The sequence below is a fragment of the Lycorma delicatula genome, chromosome 5 (assembly GCF_047948215.1).
Source record: "Lycorma delicatula isolate Av1 chromosome 5, ASM4794821v1, whole genome shotgun sequence".
In the NCBI taxonomy this organism is placed as follows: domain Eukaryota; kingdom Metazoa; phylum Arthropoda; class Insecta; order Hemiptera; family Fulgoridae; genus Lycorma; species Lycorma delicatula.
In genome coordinates this window covers 59,979,642-59,999,625 of record NC_134459.1, presented here as the reverse complement: position 1 = coordinate 59,999,625, position 19,984 = coordinate 59,979,642, and the positions used below count along the sequence as shown (strand labels likewise).

The 19,984-nt window shown below is 31.0% G+C and overlaps 1 protein-coding gene across 3 annotated transcripts in view; it reads right to left on the bottom strand.

Annotated features, from left to right (window-relative positions):
• Window positions 1–1,448: 1,448 nt before the first annotated feature.
• Window positions 1,449–19,984, bottom strand: part of Sec10 (Exocyst complex component Sec10) — a 57,519-nt gene continuing 38,983 nt past the window's right edge. For 2 of the 3 annotated variants that reach the window (XM_075366230.1, XM_075366232.1), the window contains 4 exons: window positions 17,347–17,449; window positions 15,582–15,738; window positions 12,603–12,763; window positions 1,449–2,144 (listed from right to left, as the gene is read on the bottom strand). In XM_075366230.1, coding sequence (XP_075222345.1) covers window positions 2,046–2,144; window positions 12,603–12,763; window positions 15,582–15,738; window positions 17,347–17,449 — 520 coding nt within the window. In that variant the 3' untranslated portion in view covers window positions 1,449–2,045. Of the gene's footprint in view, window positions 2,145–9,662; window positions 9,791–12,602; window positions 12,764–15,581; window positions 15,739–17,346; window positions 17,450–19,984 lie in introns of those variants that run through there. The other variant, XM_075366231.1, reaches the window with a different exon arrangement.

Here is a 19,984-nt window from a genome sequence, read left to right as displayed (position 1 = left end):
CCAGTCAATCTGATTCAAAAATGAGAAATTGGAGGGGCAGTAGAAGGGAAAAATTGTGCAGGCAGACAACGTTTGGTATATGTAAAACAAACTGTTAGGGATGTAGGATGTAGGGGGTATACCGAAATGAAACGAGTGGCACTAGGGAATCCTGGAAAGCAGCATAAAACAGTCAAATCACTGAAGACAAAAAAAAGAAAGATAATGGTGAACCATGGTCCCAGCAAAATGGTATTAACAACGTAATATGATCTACGAATATCTTACAATGTTTCCTGGTCCACTGATTTTTTGGAATATATGTTATTGGACATTAAGATCTACAGACTTAAATATATATTATTTTTTTGTAGGGGTTATTCAAAAGTTTTTCTTTAAAAGAAACCAAGATGAATTGAGAAGTGAAAAGTAGCATTACTGACAAAATTAATATCATAAATAACAACATACTGTACCATGTCCCATAATTTGTCAATCAAATTGAAACTGTACTGCCAACAATGGAGCATTTTTTTAAATATAGCTTTTTTAAAAAGTAAATAAACAGCACTAATTAAACAATTTAACCAATTAAGCAAATTAAAGGGTGGGTGAGAAAGTACAGTAAACGAAAATGATTGCTAGTTCACTGTTCAAGAAATCATGTCGGAAGTGTGTATCAGCTATAGGAGTGCTCAATCCATTAACTTGGTTTTAGAAAAATTAGTACTTGATGGGTTCTGAGGTTGCTGACTAAAAATCAAAAACAGGTCAGGTTGGAGATCTGTGAGAGATTTCTGAACTGATTTCGGCAAGAATGGGATGATTTTTTGAGGCTCATTGTCACTTGTGATGAGACACGGGTCCATCATTACACTCCAGAGTCAAAAATGGCAAGTAAGAAGTGGTGAAGGAAGCTAGAAGGCTGTCCAGTGAAGGCCAAAACCCATCTTTCAGCTGGAAAAGTCCTTGCAATGATATTCTTTGACTAAAGGGGAGTTTTATTCATTGATTTTCTCCACAATCAATGAACGGTGAATGTGGCTTACTATTGCCAGCCACTACAGTCAACAAAAGACTGGGTATGCCCATCAGAGATGTCATCCTTATCTATGATATTCCCAGGCTGCACACTGAGATTTTGGGATAAATTGGAAAAAATGCACTGAGAAACCCTCAACCATCTCCCTATAGTCCAGATTTGTCCCCCTGAGACTATTTTTTTTGCACTCTTGAAGGAATTGCTTGGAGGGGATTTGAAAACAATGAAGACATTGGAGCGTGTGTCTAATTGGTTGATGATTCGTCTTCAAATTTTTTATGAACAAGGAATATTCAAGCTTCCAAATCATTGGCAAAAGTGTGTAGATCGTGCAGGAGTTTATATAGAGGAAATGATGAAGGTATGAATTATATATATTATTAATCAATAAATTTATAAAAAAAAATTACTGTTTATATTTGATCCATCCTCGTACATAAATATATATATATATATATATATTGAAAATTCAAATAATTCATTAATATATTGACCACTGTGTTAATAAAATTTCATATTATATGTAATATAAACCACCAAAACACAGTAATTAGATAAGTTAAACTTACAACATTAATTTACAAAAATCAATTTGCAGAGGATCTCACATTTTCAGATGGTATTTAATTCTATAATTACATTATATATAATTTTTTTTTTAATGTCTGTACTGACTGCAAAATATGCATATACATTCATAATATTATTAAAAATTTTTTAAAACAGAAAACAATCTAATGTAACACATTTTTAAAAGAATTATAGATAATGTAATTATAGAATTCAATACCTAACTGAAGATGTGGGATCCTGCAAATATCAATTTGGACTTCTGCTTGAGTATCAATTAAAGTAAATATGCCGTTGATCACTTTACAAATTTAAACTTCTTTTATAAAAAAGTAAGTTTCATAATGGTTTTAAATTGAGGATTATCAATACTTTATTATACATTATTTAATAAGCATATTGAAATAAATTAACAATAAATATTTGTAATTCACAATTCAGTATTTATAATTGGCTATGCAGCCAATCCTTTTAAAGAGTTTGATAACTTCTGTGTTTTATAATCACTTCTCAACTGTATAAAATTTAATAAAATAGAACGATCCAAACCAGACTGTAAAAAAATAAAATAAAATATTTTTATTAATGTAAACATTTCTCAGTACATAAGAACAAACTGAAATAAAAGCACCTTAAAAATTACTGATACATTTAAAAATTTTTAACAACTATTTTCTCAATAAAAAATGTTTAATTTAAATAGTATTAGCTTCAAAGATTGCAATGTAAAACAAAAACAATCAGTGTAAAGCGCACAGGTATCTAGAGTCTATCAGCAAAGACCTATCTTTTACCTGATAGGTCTCTTAAACACTATTAACTCAATTTATCCAACTACTTAAAATAACCATTATTGGTTGAAAATCTCTTCCCTTTAAGACATTTTTTTAGGTTAGGAAAAAGTGATAGTCACTGGAAGCCACACAACAGCAATTCAAACTGTAATTTGTTAATTTTTGTCATTGCAATGATTGAAGTACGAGCTGGAATGTCTTGATGGAAAAAGCACTTTTTTTGTCAAATGCAGCTGTTTTCTTTAATATCATTGCAGAGATGCAGCAGTAGGATTGCATATTATTTGCCATTTATTGTTTCCCCTTTTAAGGGGAAACAATGAAAATCATTCCACGTGATCAATGATCAATGAAAATTCAAAATTTTCACGATTTTTAAGACATTTTTCAGCAACAGCAATTCAGACTGAAATAATCAATGAAAATTATTCCACGTGTATCCTAAAAACCTCCTCTATGAATCATGAGACCTTGCCGTTGGTGAGGGGGCTTGAGTACTCAGTGATACAGAGTAGCTGGACCAAAGGTGCAACCATATCGGAGAGGTATCTGTTGAGAGTCAGACTAAAGAATGATTCCTGAAAGACGGCAGCAGCTCTTTCAGTAGTTGTTAAGGGCATGGGTCAGGAGGACTTAAATGTTCATATCAACATCACTCAATCTTCTGTGCACTGTGCAGCTGAAAGCAATGGAAAACTACAGCTGCTTTTTTTCCAAGAAAATGTGGCTCTCTGCATTTTCATATAGCAATGACGGAGGCGCCTTCCTTGGTAAAATATTCCGGAGGTAAACTAGTCCCCCGTTCTTATCTCCGGGCGGGGACTAATAAGAAGGGGGTCACCAGAAAATTAAAAACTAACATTCTACGAGTCGGAGCTTGGAATGTTAGAAGTTTAAAAAAGGTTGGTAGGCTGAAAAATTTAAAAAGAGAAATGGATAGGATAAATGTGGATGTAGTAGGAATTATTGAGGTTCGGTGGGAAGAGGAAGGCGACATTTGGTCAGGTGATTTTAGAATAATAAACTCAGCTTCAAATAATGGGCAGGCAGGAGTAGGTTTCATAATGAACAAGAAGATAGGGAAGAGAGTAGAATATTTCAAAACGCATAGCAATAGAATCATTGTAATAAGGATAAAATCAAAACCTAAATCGACAACGATTGTTAACGTCTATATGCCTACAAGCGCCCATGATGATGATGAGGTAGAGTGTGTATACGAAGAGATTGATGAAGCAATTAAACACGTAAAAGGAGATGAAAATTTAATAATAGTTGGAGATTGGAATGCAAGCACTGGAAAAGGCAAGGAAGGATATAGTGGGTGAATACGGGCTGGGCAAAAGGAATGAAAGAGGGGACCAACTTATAGAGTTTTGCACGAAGTATAATTTAGTAACTGCCAACACCCAATTTAAAATTCATAATAGAAGAATATACACTTGGCAAAAGCCAGGCGATACTGCAAGGTATCAGATAGATTATATCATGGTTAAGCAAAGATTTAGAAATCAACTCGTTGACTGTAAAACTTACCCTGGAGGAGACATTGATAGCGACCATAATTTGGTGATAATGAAATGTAGATTGGGGTTTAAAAACCTGAAGAAAAGGTGTCAGATGAATTTAGAGAAGCTTGAGGAAGAGGAGGTAAAGAAGATTTTTGAGGAGGACATCGCAAAAGGTCTGAGTAAAAAAGATAAGGTAGAAAATGTAGAAGAAGAATGGGAGAATGTTAAAAAGGAAATTCTTAAATCAGCAGAAGCAAACTTAGGCGGAATAAAGAGAACTGGTAGAAAACCTTGGATTACAGACTATATATTACAGCTGATGGATGAACGTAGAAAATATAAGAATGCTAGTGATGAAGAAAGTAAAAGGAACTATCGGCAATTAAGAAATGCTATAAACAGGAAGTGCAAACTGGCGAAAGAAGAGTGGATTAAAGAAAAGTGTTCAGAAGTGGAAAGAGAAATGAACATTGGTAAAATAGACGGAGCATACAGGAAAGTTAAGGAAAATTTTGGGGTACAAAATTAAAATCTAATTGTATTAAACAAAGATGGTACACCAATATATAATACGAAAGGTAAAGTCGATAGATGGGTGGAATATAATAAGAGTTATACGGAGGAAATGAATTAGAAAATGGTGTTATAGAGGAAGAAGAGGAAGTTGAGGAGGATGAAATGGGAGAAACAATACTGAGATCTGAATTTAAGAGAGCATTAAAAGATTTAAATGGCAGAAAGGCTCCTGGAATAGATGGAATACCTGTAGAATTACTGCGCAGTGCAGGTGAGGAAGCGATTGATAGATTATACAAACTGGTGTGTAATATTTATGAAAAAGGGGAATTTCCGTCAGACTTCAAAAAAAGTGTTATAGTCATGATACCAAAGAAAGCAGGAGCAGATAAACATGAAGAATACAGAACAATTAGTTTAACTAGTCATCCATCAAAAATCTTAACTAGAATTCTATACAGAAGAATTGAGAGGAGAGTGGAAGAAGTGTTAGGAGAAGACCAATTTGGTTTCAGGAAAAGGATAGGGACAAGGAAAGCAATTTTAGGCCTCAGATTAATAGTAGAAGGAAGATTAAAGAAAAACAAACCAACATACTTGGCGTTTATAGACCTAGAAAAGGCATTCGATAACGTAGACTGGAATAAAATGTTCAGCATTTTAAAAAATTAGAGTTCAAATACAGAGATAGAAGAACAATTGCTAACATGTACAGGAACCAAACAGCAACAGTAACAATTGAAGAACATAAGAAAGAAGCCGTAATAAGAAAGGGAGTCCGACAAGGATGTTCCCTATCCCCGTTACTTTTTAATCTTTAGATGGAACTAGCAGTTAATGATGTTAAAGAACAATTTAGATTCGGAGTAACAGTACAAGGTGAAAAGATAAAGATGCTACGATTTGCTGATGATATAGTAATTCTAGCCGAGAGTAAAAAGGATTTAGAAGAAACAATGAACAGCATAGATGAAGTCCTACTCAAGAACTATCGCATGAAAATAAACAAGAACAAAACAAAAGTAATGAAATTTAGAAGAAATAACAAAGATGGACCACTGAATGTGAAAGTAGGAGGAGAATAGATTATGGAGGTAGAAGAATTTTGTTATTTGGGAAGTGGAATTACTAAAGATGGACGAAGAAGGAGCGATATAAAATGCAGAATAGCACAAGCTAAACGAGCCTTCAGTAAGAAATATAATTTGTTTACATCAAAAATTAATTTAAATGTCAGGAAAAGATTTTTGAAAGTGTATGTTAGGAGTGTCGCTTTATATGGAAGTGAAACATGGACAAGCGGAGTATCTGAGAAGAAAAGATTAGAAGCTTTTGAAATTTGGTGCTATAGGAGAATGTTAAAAATCACATGGGTGGATAAAGTGACAAATGAAGAGGTATTGCGGCAAATAGATGAAGAAAAGAAGCATTTGGAAAAATATAGTTAAAAGAAGAGACAGACTTATAGGCCACATACTAAGGCATCCTGGAATAGTCGCTTTAATATTGGAAGGACAGGTAGAAGGAAAAAATTGTGTAGGCAGGCCACGTTTGGAATATGTAAAACAAATTGTTAGGGATGTAGGATGTAGGGGGTATACTGAAATGAAACGACTAGCACTAGGTAGGGAATCTTGGAGAGCTGCATCAAACCAGTCAAATGACTGAAGACAAAAAAAAAATCCTAAAAAAACAGCTGCCATAATTTTGTTAAAGTATAAAGTTGTTTTTGCTTTTTTTTTCTGCGGGTTGACCTCTTTCAACCCATTGTTTTGTGTTGGGAGAGTAGTGATGAACCCTCTCTCATCAATTATCACACATTGATGTAAAAATTCCTCTGAATTGTGTGAAACAACTCGAGACAATTGCTTGAAATGTTTCTTTGGCACTGTCTTTGATTGAACATCAGCAAACGCGCACCCATGTAGCGCACAGCTTATTCATGTCCAAATGTTCCTGCAAAATATTGTGCATAGGTTCTGTTGTCATGCCTACAGACTTCCGCTAACTTGTTTGCATTTTATACATTTTTCCTATCATTTATGGCATAGTCACTTTTCAGAACGGTGTTCACTGCATCATTTGTTAGTGCATGTTTGACCCATTTTAAACTCTAGAGACCCAGCATTTACTGTTGAATTTGATTGAGAACAGTCTCCCAATGCCATATCAAGCTCTTTTTTCATTTGAAAAAGTATTTAATCATTCCATGAATTTCCAGTATTTCCATTTTCAAAAAACCACCAAGTTCTCCACTTTGGATTAAGTGATGCAGCGACTTGAAACTCTTTTAGTAAACTAATGAAGAATGTAATCTTGTGATAATGTCAAGAAGTTAAACGTACACCATTTCTGTGTGAAGCCTGGAACTTTTCCCTCACCCATGTATAGAATTCAAATTCTACTAATTAATAAATTTTTACACCTTTAAATCAAATGTTAGACTAATTAGATAAAAATTAGGTAATATCTGGAAAAATGGATAAACATAAAAAAGAATCAACTTTTTTACGTGCTTAAAGTTTTAGTTTTCCTTTTAATTATTTTTACTCTTGGTTCAAAAATAGTATAAAATATACTATGTTTAGTTCAAGAACTATTTAGGATAAGATATGCTTGTTTGTAGTAGTAAGAGATACTGCACGGTACTTACATTATAAAAATACATTTAGAAATAAATAATTTTTTTTAAAATTACAGAATGATTCAGTAAATTATTCTTCAGATTGTAATATAATTACATGTTGGGACCACTTCCAACATATTTTGTAACTATATATAATTACAACCCACATCAGGAATATTATGTTTGTTATTCTATTTCTAATTATTATGTTCTTGGATATGATTTTGCATACCTTTGCCAAGAAAGATTTGAAACCTGAATGTTAACCAATAAATCGAACTGGCCGGCTAACAGTTTTACTACACAATGCATCTGTAATATTTTTATTTATTGTTATGAACTAATGGCTGTTTCAAAAATGACACAACCCCATTGTTTGATGATGTGGATTTATTACAAAAATATTAATGTTAAAAATATGATAAAAATTAATCTTAAAAATGTTATTAACGTTAAAAACGTTACAAAATACCTATAAAACAATATTTAAATTACCTTTAATAACTTCAATATATGTTCAAAATGATTTCCTGCAATCCCGATGCAGATTCGCATACGTTTCATTTGCAGCCACTTTCCATAATGTTTGCTCAGTAATGTTTGAAATCTTACTTTCAATGTTAGCCTTCAATTCATCATGTATGAGGATTGTTTTTAAAAACGACACTTTTTAAATACCTCCAAAGGAAAAGCCTGCTGGTGTAAGATCTGGGGACCTTGGACGCCAAATACCTCCAAAGGAAAAGCCTGCTGGTGTAACATCTGGGGACCTTGGACGCCACAACCAATTTAATATCAAATGATGGCCAAAAAATTCCCCTAACATATCTGGTGTTTCATTAGCAATATGACACGTTACGTTATCCTGCTGGAACTGACATACTCGTTAGTGCAAATCTAACATGGCAATAAACTGTTCGATTAAGTTGCAATAAACCACACAATCTACAGATTTGCCAAATAATAAAGGTCCTATTACACGATGCTGGGACATTGCACACCAAACACCAATTTTATGTGAGTGCAATGGTTGTTCATGAAACACATGATGATTTTCAGCACTCAATATTCAACGGTTTTGGCTGTTAATGTAGCCATCCAAGTGAAACCCTGCCTCATCGCTGAAATAAACATGATCCAAAATTTCAATACCATTGTCATCAACAGGAGAATAAAACCGACAGAAAATACTGTAAATGTTTTCCGGGTCTACTTCTTTTACTTCTTGAATGATACTGATGCGATAAGCATGCAATTTTAATTTTTTAGTAGCCCTGAAAGCTGTAGATAGTGAAAGCTCAGCCTGTGAAAATAATTTTCTGAGCAAATTTTTGGATGAGCGAGTCAAATGCTATTTCACATCCTCCAGAACTTCTACTGTTAACAGTGATAGTCGACCTGTACTTTTCCAATCATGTACACTTCCAGTCTTACAAAATTTATTAAACGCTATATTGTCGACTTATTAGGAACTGAAAAATTGGGAAATTTTATCCAAAACTTGTCTTTCACTTATTCGTAAGATTTATACATGCAATAAGCCTCTATAATAAGCACACATTTGTCCTTGTAAAACAACACGGTTAACACAACAGAGATGAATTTTAACTGGTATAGCACTAGTGCATAAGAAGGACATTTCAACTATTACAAGATGCTAACCTTGAGTACAGTGTTGCCAACTGATATGTAGGGAGAAACAAAATTTACCTATGCATGACTTCTACCTTCTTAATCTGGGTTGTGTACGTTTTGAAACACCTGTTATTATTTACTATAATAAGGCATATTTTTACGCGTTATATTTGTAAATTTTTTAAATTTATTACTCCTTAACAAATAATTACGTATAAAATTTCAGACAATCTGTCATTGAAGACAGCAGCAGCTCTTACCTTAACAGAATATAATTTCAACAACTTTTTTCAACCATTATGGTTATTTTGAAAACCTCTAATTTTTAAAAAATATTTTAAAAACATAAAAAATTAGGACATAACACCTACTTAAGAAACATTAACTTTACTACTGGATCATAATGATAAGAAGGATTTTTGTATTTTTACTTTTAATTTTATATGACTTTAATTATATGTTAGGATTCAAATTTGAAAAATCAAAATCTAAAAGAAATATTATTTTTTAAAATGACTATTTTCTTGTTTTTATTTTTTGTGAGGGAAAGATACATATGTATATGTATGAGAGTATATTACTACTCTGATATTGTATATGTTGAAACTGTGGATGTGAATGAGTGCATGTGTTTGTGTATATGTACACAAAACAGTACTTAAGTTTTTCAACTAAAATGTTAATGTTATTAGTACTAATGTCAGTAGTCACCATTAAATTTTATAATAAAAATTTGTTGTAAATTTTTTTTTGGTTATAGAAATGATGGTCACATGGATTTACGTTGGTGCACCTTTGACTTATTCAAACATTTTTTAGTATTTCAAGAAGGGAGAGTCACTGATAAATGAAAAATGCAGATGAACTAACCACAGCTCAAGCAGGAGTTATGAATAAAGAATTTTGAAGGATGTTTATACATTTATAATTTATATTTATCATAAATTTTATTCCCATTTCACTACGGGCACATCTCCATCTGACTATTTATTTACCCAAAAGTGAGATTACCGCCAAAGGGAGCTTAATTTGAAACCACTGATATCCAAAGAGTTGTGCTAAGCATTTGAAGAAAATCCTTTTCGAAGATTGTTCCATCATGCTCAAGTTTTGAAACCTGTACCAAATGGAGAGAACAATATGAATTATATTTTGAATCAGAGGAAAACAGATTAATCTGAGCCAACATATTCTATATTTGTTAATCCTTTCTTTTTTTTTTTTGTTTAACCTCCGGGTCCACAGTCAAGCAATTCAGAGGATGAGATGAGTGTTTTGTAGCATGTGTGAAAAATTCCGTGCCTGACCAGGATTCGAACCCAGAACCTCTGGGTGAAAGGCCGAGACTCTACCACTCGTGCCACAGAGGCAAATATATTTATTAATCTATATTTGTTAATCCTAAAACATTTGAACTGTATCATATATATAAATTATTTAATAATAATAAAACAGTATCATTTTAATTAACAATATTAGTAATGAAATGTGAATCAGAATAATTCAATAGAACTCACCAGTTGAAAGATCTATATTGATCATTTTGACCTTGATTTTAATTATGAATACAACTTATCATATATTATTGATTTTTTTTTTGTCTTCAGTCATTTGACTGGTTGATGCAGCTCTCCAAGATTCCCTATCTAGTGCTAGTCGTTTCATTTCAGTATACCTTCTACACCCTACATCCCTAACAATTTGCTTTACATATTCCAAACGTGGCCTGCCTACACAATTTTTTCCTTCTACCTGTCCTTCCAATATTAAAGCGACTATTCCAGGATGCCTTAGTATGTGGCCTATAAGTCTGTCTCTTCTTTTAACTATATTTTTCCAAATGCTTCTTTCTTCATCTATTTGCCTCAATACCTCTTCATTTGTCACTTTATCCACCCATGTGATTTTTAACATTCTCCTATAGCACCAAATTTCAAAAGCTTCTAATCTTTTCTTCTCAGATACTCCGCTTGTCCATGTTTCACTTCCATATAAAGCGACACTCCTAACATACACTTTCAAAAATCTTTTCCTGACATTTAAATTAATTTTTGATGTAAACAAATTATATTTCTTACTGAAGGCTCGTTTAGCTTGTGCTATTCTGCATTTTATATCGCTCCTGCTTCGTCCATCTTTAGTAATTCCACTTCCCAAATAACAAAATTCTTTTACTTCCATAATCTTTTCTCCTCCTACTTTCACATTCAGTGGTCCATCTTTGTTATTTCTACTACATATCATTACTTTTGTTTTGTTCTTGCCCATTATTTGAATATTTTCTGCCTGCCCATTATTTGAAGCTGAGTTAATTACTCTAAAATCATCTGACCAAAAGTCGCCTTCCTCTTCCAACCGAACCTCAATATATATTATTGATCGACAAATAATATTAATTAAAAAAAAAAACTTGTATTCGAATGAGGCTTGAGGAGAATCAGATACCATTAAAGAATTTATCACACAACCAAAAAACCAAAAAAGGTTTTTTTCTTCCAATAAGAAGGAAATCTTATAAAGATTTCATGCTCTTCTCTAATAATGATTGCAAAGCATACATGACTCATATACACTTGCAACTTTGAACCTGACATCAGTAGTGCTAGATGTTTTTCTTCTCATCTCTGTCAGCTGTAATCAACATATGTTTGAACTGTTGATGGAGAGTAGTACTGCCAATAATTTATTGAATTTTGAACAAATTGTTTGACAAGTCATTCTGTCTAGGACTCTCACAAGACTTAATAATAATTAGGTTGGAGATGAGTACTCTGTAGTCTAGAATGTATGAGTGGTACAAGGCATTTAGAGAGAATTGGGAGAGAGTTGACAACCTTAATCAATGAAATCAAACATGAAGTTCAAGCATTTACTATACACATTAAGCATAATACTATAAGGTGAGGTCTCTGAAACTCCTGAATTAAGTCTAAGGAGTGCAGAAGTAATAGTAAGAGATCATTTCAAATATACTAAAGTGAGTTCTTTATATGGGTTTCGTGCTTTTTGCAAATTGCATATAAAGAATGAAGACTGGTTGCTATTGCACATGTTATGCAACGATGTGAAAAGGATAGAATAATAATCTGATAATCTATAATAATCTGAAAAGAAAAAGTTTCTGAAAAGGAGAATAATGGTGACCTTTATTTAGAATTCACAGAGAAAAAAGCTACCTTGATTTTCTCAGAACAAATAACTAACAATAACTGCTCATATTGTTCTATAATTTAAAAATATAAAGTAATGCATGCATTCATTCTATGAGGAGAGTTGGCTAGTATTCTATAGGTTTGTTCTAGAGGTTTGAACTAACTAAAGATGCTGCTTTAACAAAAGATTTCAATTGTGACATGCTATCCCATCTGAGTTATATGTAGGATAGCCACATATAACCAATATTCTGAACCACTGTTTGGCCCAATTAAAGAAACCATAAGAGAGATAAACTTTAAAAAAACAAAACAAACATTCACCAAGAAAAATAATGGCAACCTTTATTTAGAATTTACAGTATTTACATCATCTCGCTGTACTCAGTAATGAATTGTTGCTTTGAAATTCTGTCTATATTTGAACCATTTACACATATAAGAAATAATTAAAAACGGACTGAAGATGATTGATGATTAAAAGATGCCAGTCAATCAGTGAGATTTATCCAATTACAAAAATTAATTAGATAATTAAATTGTATTAGTAAGAAACAGAAAAGTTAGTAAGAAGAAAACTAAGAGAAATCTATTAAGCAAAACAAAACAGCTAGAGAGAAAATATGTGTACTGTTGCAATATGAAGTGGAAAAAATGGAAATGAAGAGGTAGAAAAGAAGTGCATAAATGTAATGCAATCCATGAATTCTGAAAGTGTGAAATGATAATGATTTTCTACAAATAAAATAAAAATAACTTAATACAAAGAATACGTACCAACTGTTCCCCATTGCAAACTTGTTTTAAATTTTCAGGTTTCACTAATAATAAGTTACAAAGAGCATGTAATGAATCAAATAATGAATTGACAAGAGGACAATGCAATTCTTTAATACATTTTCTGTATTCATTTACATCACAGATAACACACATTGCACCTGAAATAAGACAATTCAGAAAAATAACAGGAACTCTATAAAAATATAAGACATCCCATTATAATTTCTCATTTAATAATTTGCATATGTTTGGGAAATACTGATGTTAATTAAAATTATATTAGCCAAGTTTGTTATATTTACTGTCAAATCATCTATTTGGAATAGTAAGATTATTATAGAAAATGCCTGCAAAAAAAAAATTATATTTTCTATGTGCAAACTGTAAATAACATTAAAAAAATAGTTCAATTAACTGAAATAATTACTTTCAAGATTTTTATTTTTATTCATTTATCTCTATTAAATAATCATCTATGGTAGAAAAGAATAACAAAATACACAGAAAAGCTAGTAAAATTCTATTTAGCTAATTTATTATTTTAAGTAACTTTAATTGCCTGTTTGATAATTTTCTTTACATTCTTTTTGTAAAATTGTCATTAATATCTTAAAAATTTGGCCTAGTTGAAATTTATGAATTGATTTCAAAGTTGGATCGCTAACTTGGGTGTCTAACTGACAAAACTATTTAAAATAACTATAGCTAATGTACAGTAGTAATTAGAATTAATGCATTCAACTAGTTTAAGGCTGAGCCATTTTTAAAAAAATATAAATCAAACCATGTAATTTGTTTAATCATTGTAACCTTGTTTAAATAACCAAGTCAACTATCATGACCTCAAGATGGTGAGACTGATTAGAATAGTTGTAAGGGTACTTTTGAGGTATAATTTATATTAAAATAAGTTGCTTCCTAACCATTATTAAATTATTACATCTGTATTACATCTGTATTATATTATCTTATTACAAAATTATTAAAATAAATCCAAATATAAGATTTTACTCCCGGTTAAAAAGTGGCTTATTATAATTTAAGTTACCTCATAATAAATTTTAATGTTATTCTAAGTGGTCCAGCCAGCTACCTTGAAGTCATGTGATTTATTTCTAGTTAAAATATTGCTAATTCTCATAAGTTAGATTTGGTAACTGTATTCTTTTTTTTAAGTGGCTCTGCCACTTGCTATCAAGTTATTTTTAAAATATACAGTTTAATGTATAGTTTAAAAAATTGTAATTTTTTAAAGTATACATTTACTAAAATGTAAAAAAAAAATATTTAAATACACAGTAATAATTTAACTGAGGTAAATGTTAAATCTTTAGCTATTTTCCACCAAAATAATTTACATACTTTCAATCATCTTGGCAAGTTAAGAGGGGTGGCTGAAATTGTAATGCATGCATATTCGCTCATAACTGGCAAATGTAAAAAATACAGTTTAAAAATACAATTTTACTTATAAAAAAACTTACGTTTATTTTTCCCCACAGTCACCATTTATAACTTATATTTCTCCAATGGTGAACCAGTTTTCTCATCCTGTCAATGAAAAATGCTGGCGCTCCTTCCTTATTCACGACCTCACTGTGTCCTTTGATTTATCACCCATGCTGAAATCTATATCCATAATATCCCTCTTTAAACGTAGAAAGAAGTGAAACTTGCAGTCTCACCAAATCTAGTGAGAATATAGGGTGATGAATAGACTCAAATTTCAATTTCACAAGAATCTTGGTAGTTGCATGTGATGTGTGTGGCCGAGCATTATCGTATTGTATTATTATTGACACCAAGGATTGTCAAACATAACACAAACATTTCTTACGGTGTATTAATGTCTCTATGAATCGCACAGAATTTACAGTCAACTCGGCTTCCAGAGGGGTCAGTCATATACGTGTGTTTGAAATCACAGACTACATCAACAGAATTGTTTTGCAGAAAATTGTGCTTTGAATTTTTTTGATTGTCAGGAATTACAGTGCCAGTATTCCAGACACTGCCATTTTTCTTCTGGATCATAATGATACACCCAAGATCCGTCTCTTATCACATTTCTGAAGAAGTTACCTTTCTTATCACATAAAATTTCAGAGCTGTTACTAAATTTTTTTTCAATGTTGTTTCTTTTTTCTTTGAACTGTATGGCACCCATCTTGAACAGATTTTACAAGAGCCCAGTTGTGCAATAATGTGTCCTACTCATTCTTTTGATACGTCTATCTGGGTGGTGATGCGCTGCTGTCTGAAGTATTGGTCTTCTTTAATCAATTTCTTTGATCTTCTTTAACCTTCCTTTGATGCTTCTCATAATCACAAAAATTAGTTGATCACTGCAGAGGTTCATTATCAATATTCACTTTACCAGCTTCTGATAAACAAAATTTCATTGTTCACCAACTCACAGTAATTCAATCACCAGTTTCATCACCATAAATGGCTTCTGACACATTCACTTTTCCCTCTGTAATTTCAATCACTGCATGTTGTTTTAGATGCCTTGGGATAGCAGGTACACTCAACTCCATAACTATGGTGACTGACAGAAAATGACAGGTCAATGAACTTTGGAATATCAGTAGAAGGGGAATGAAACTACAAGATGGCAGCACAAATTTATAATTACCAAAGATAGAATAGAATGTTGCTCTGTGTGACTTTTTTCTCTCACTATGTTTCAGTGCGTATTGTATTTCATCTAACCTTGTGTAATGCGTAATTTTGGTCTTTTTAGATTCAAATTTTCAGAGTTTAAATTACGTCATTATTATCATCCCCTTTACATTATTTATTCCTTTACATAGCTTTTATCATGACTGTTATTGTACAAGCATAATGTGTTTTTATATAGTTTTTTTTTTGCGAAGAAGGTTTAAGTTTTTTTTCTAGTGAAAACTTATCAAAATTATTAATTTAAACACTTGAAAGTAACAATTAATAATAAAATGATTTAAATAAACTTACCAGAAGAATTATACTGAAATTGTTGTAAATGTTCATATATAACACGATGAAAACGTGTGCCTAATTCCATCATAACACCTTCAACATTTTTACCATCTAGACTATCTCTTATCCGAGATATAACAGAACTCATATATTGTACAACTGCAGAACATGCCTAAAATTAGATTTTAAAGGTTAGCTATTTACAGAAATAAAACATGATTTTAAATCTATGTATCAAACCTATCTGATCCAAAAATATTTTATATAACTTTCAAATATAAATTAAATACCTATTGAGGTAATTAAATGAATTATTTATATTAGCCAACTATGAAATGGAATGGAATGCAAAGTTGGCGGGAGTTTATAGATTCTCCCTACGGATCACAGAACCTGGACAGTCCCTTGCTGCTGGATGATTCAATCGGGCGTGTTTTTAAAAGGTTTATTTTAAGTGACGGGTCTAATTTTTCAAGTTTTGTCTTATTTAATATTTAGTATTTTTAAGGACGGATTTAATTGCATTCCAATCCGTTGTTAAACCAGCGTTATCGAACCCATTTTATGGGCCGACCGAGGAAGGCTAGGCATATGCAACCTGTCCTCCTGATGTAATTCCCCTTCAGACCGTCCGCTGAAGTCCTTTTGGTGCTAACGCTTCATAGGCTAGCAGGAATACGCCACAACGGGGCACTAACTATATGGAGGGAGCAATGCGCCCCCTTCTCCGGAGGAGTCGCAATTGCTGGTTTAAGTTAATTTACATGCAAGTTTTAAAGGAGAGGTTAAGCAGAAGTTTTTCATCCACTTCTGTTATGGCTGCCTTTCAGAACGCATCTCTGCTGGGCTCTTTTCCGGACTCCAGTCCGTGATGTTGGGACGAGTAGAGGGTGTTCCTTCTTCTTCATCTTCTTCCTCTTCTTCTATGAAACTTCTTCTATGCCAACTATGAGTGTTTTTTCTGAATTCTTACATCATTGTCAGGCTTAAAATTAAAACATCTGTTACCAACTCATTAAAATTGAAACTGTTGTCAATCATGTCTAGGGCTAGACTGAAATAGCTTACAAGTTCACGTAGACAATCACTGCCTGGTGGTTCATTAATTAGTATTCATTTTTATATTTATAGTATATAGTTAGTCTTGTACCACTATTTTATCCCTGGAGTATCTAAATTGTTAAGGATATAATACTGTTACTTAATACTCGTTTAGGAAGTCTAAGAATTTTTGCTATATTCAAGAATTTTTTATTTTTGTATTAAAATGTGTAGAAAATTATTTTTGAATGATTTGTTTTTCAAACATAAATTTGTTTGAAATCATTATTTTTATTTTATATATGTTCTATTCAAATCATATTAATCTTTTATCAGTTATTTAGAATGTGTTTGATCTAAAATCTATGGTATATATATTTTCTCACACATAGTAATATATTTTATTTTTATTGTATGTGTTAAGTGATGCATTTTTTTTTAACCTGTTCTTAAGTATTCATTTCAAGATATCGATGTCTATATCTTGATTTTTAAAAAGATTTTTTGAATTAATCTTATATTTATTCCTATATTTTAGTATTACAAATTTTTAAATACTACATACATATTTTAATGAGGAAGATGAGAGATGGGTAAAATATGTGAAAAAGCAACAAACCCTTAGAATGGTACTCAAGACTGATTAATATAGAAGTCACATACTAACCAAATAAAACTAGCATTTTATCTACATAATTAGTTAATAAAAATAATTCTACAAATGTTTATTGATACTTACTGGTGAATTTAAAGTATCAACATCAGATTCTGGTTTGAAATCGGTCTTCTTCTGCTCTGTTTGTAAATATATCCTAACCCAACCAACTATGGCATTAATAGACCTATGTAAAAAATAACTAAATAAATTTAAAAAATAGTAATAGTATGAATACTAAATTTTATTATAAACTTTTGTGAAGTAAAAATCAATGACACACCAAAGATTTTTTGGTTTAGCAGGATTCCATTTTAAAGAGGGGGCTGTTTCTTATAGAAGCATGAATATTAAAAAGTCAAATATCTAAGTAAAACACGTTAGTATTTTTTATCTAGACAAAAATACTTTAACCAGGACCTCAGTAAATGGCAGTTAAAATCAAATTAAAAATTTGATTAAAATCAAATTAAAAATTTGATTAAAATCAAATTAAAAATTTGATTTTAACTGCAAATTTTTAATTTGCAGTTAAAATTTTATAACATAAATTTCAAGAAATACAGTAAGTAGTGTTAAATTATCTTATATATTTATCATATTCAACCAAATATTTTTACAATAAGCTGAGATATAACAAAGTTTATTCTCACTGCATAAATTCTCAAAACTGTATCTTTGAACACTGACAATGGTTTACTTTCCATTCCATTAAGTTACTGAATCACTGTCATTGACATCATAAAGTTAATTCCATTCGATATTGTATTGTTTTCAGAAATATTCTAGTCAGCTATTTGATTTTTAGATTTTAACTTCAGATTCTTGCGTTTACAAAGATTAGCTTGAATACGTGGTCCTGAATAAGTAATCAAATAGCTTGTACATTTATGAACCACTCCTACATGGCAAAGTAAACTTTACCTTTACTGAAAACTGCTGATTAATTTTTTCCCAAATTTCTGTTCAACCTTTCAAGATTAGTGAATCTTTATTTTTATGTTCTATATTTCATAAATATTAAAATTATAAAATTATAGAATATTTGTATTTGTTGTAATTCTCTGTTATATTGACTTTTGTCTTTAAAGTTAGGGTTTTATATTTATTTTCATGTACAGTGTTGAAAATTAAAAACTAAAATAATAATAATATTAGAATAAATAAAAATATAGTTAAAAATGAAATTCAAAAACAGTAAAAATTTTCTATTTGGTAACCATAAAAATTCGTCAACATACATAAATCAAAAAATAATAAAATAAGTAATTAAATAGAAAAGATAAAATACATTATAGTGCTTAATTAATTTAAAACAGAAGGACCCACTGACACATATTTTAGATAATGTACAAATAGTAGAATATAAGATAAATTGTTAGTCTGTCAAATGGAATTTAACTTAAAATTGTGTTTTACCTGATTTAAAAGAATTAATTATACAATAGTATTTCTTTTAAAGACAGTACTACAGTATTACGTTATGGTTGAAAATAAATTACTTAATAATAAGTTACAGTCATTTTTGAATTATATATTTGTAGAAAAACAATATATATTGTATCAAACAAGACAAGAGATAGAATTAATTATCTTCAACTGATAAAACTTACCATTACCATACTTACCATACATGGAAAAATACTTTCTTTAATTTTTGTTTATAAACATTAAGTAAAGGCTTCCCACTTTCAGATTACACAGGTTTCGTTTTATTAAAGAATAATTTTATTAAAATTTCTTTCTTTATTTACATTGCCTGTTTTACTGAAAAGACCATTTTAGAAAGATTTTACTGTATTTATAAATTATTCAACTGCTTACCATTACAAAAATGAATAGTATTTTTGTGGATAAAATAAGACAACAAAAATATTTACATTTTATCAGTCTTTCATATGTAGATGTATGTTTAACCAGACGTAGAAGTATGTATAAAACATATTTAACCTATAAGCATCTCAATCCCACCTAATGTTGGGCTTTAGGAATAGATAATTTGGCTAATCCTAGGCAGAGCTGTACAGTCAACTCACACAAATACCAATAATGTAATTATTCTAAACACTCTCAAATTCTTGGGACAGATCCAGTAGACAGCTAACTGAAACATACAGAACACCCTTGGAAAGAAGGGCTCAAGGCAACAAAATATGAGCAAGTAGAGAGAAAGGGAAAATCTACTTAGTCTGGAATTACAGGACATATTAAATAAATTAACTGTAAGAAATTATTCAATTACTTCTATGTAAAAGACATTCATCTTGCATTTCTTAAAGATAACAGAAAGAATGAAAAAACTTACCTGCAGAGAGATCATGAAACAAGTAAAACAGCTCCACCCAAAGGAGAGCTTTAAGGTCCTTTCCAGGTGGAAAGTATTCATCCTGACTCATATGATGTATCATTACCAACGATTATTGATCAACAATTTTGCAAAGACCAGAATAATTTTATACCCCAACTAACTGTTCTCCCTCTTGACACTACAGAGCTTCTGAGAACAGGGTCAAGGTTTTGCAAGAAACCAAAATTGTAGAATGTGTAAAATTAAATTGTAAATTTTCAGCTGAATCCCCACTACAGAGATGCATTTAAACAATATATGACTAAAGGAAAATATTTCCCAAGTATCTTTACATCAAAATAATACAATTACAGCAGGAATTTATATTCTGTCACATATTCTACCATGGCAGTATAGTAAAGATAAAAGGCAACT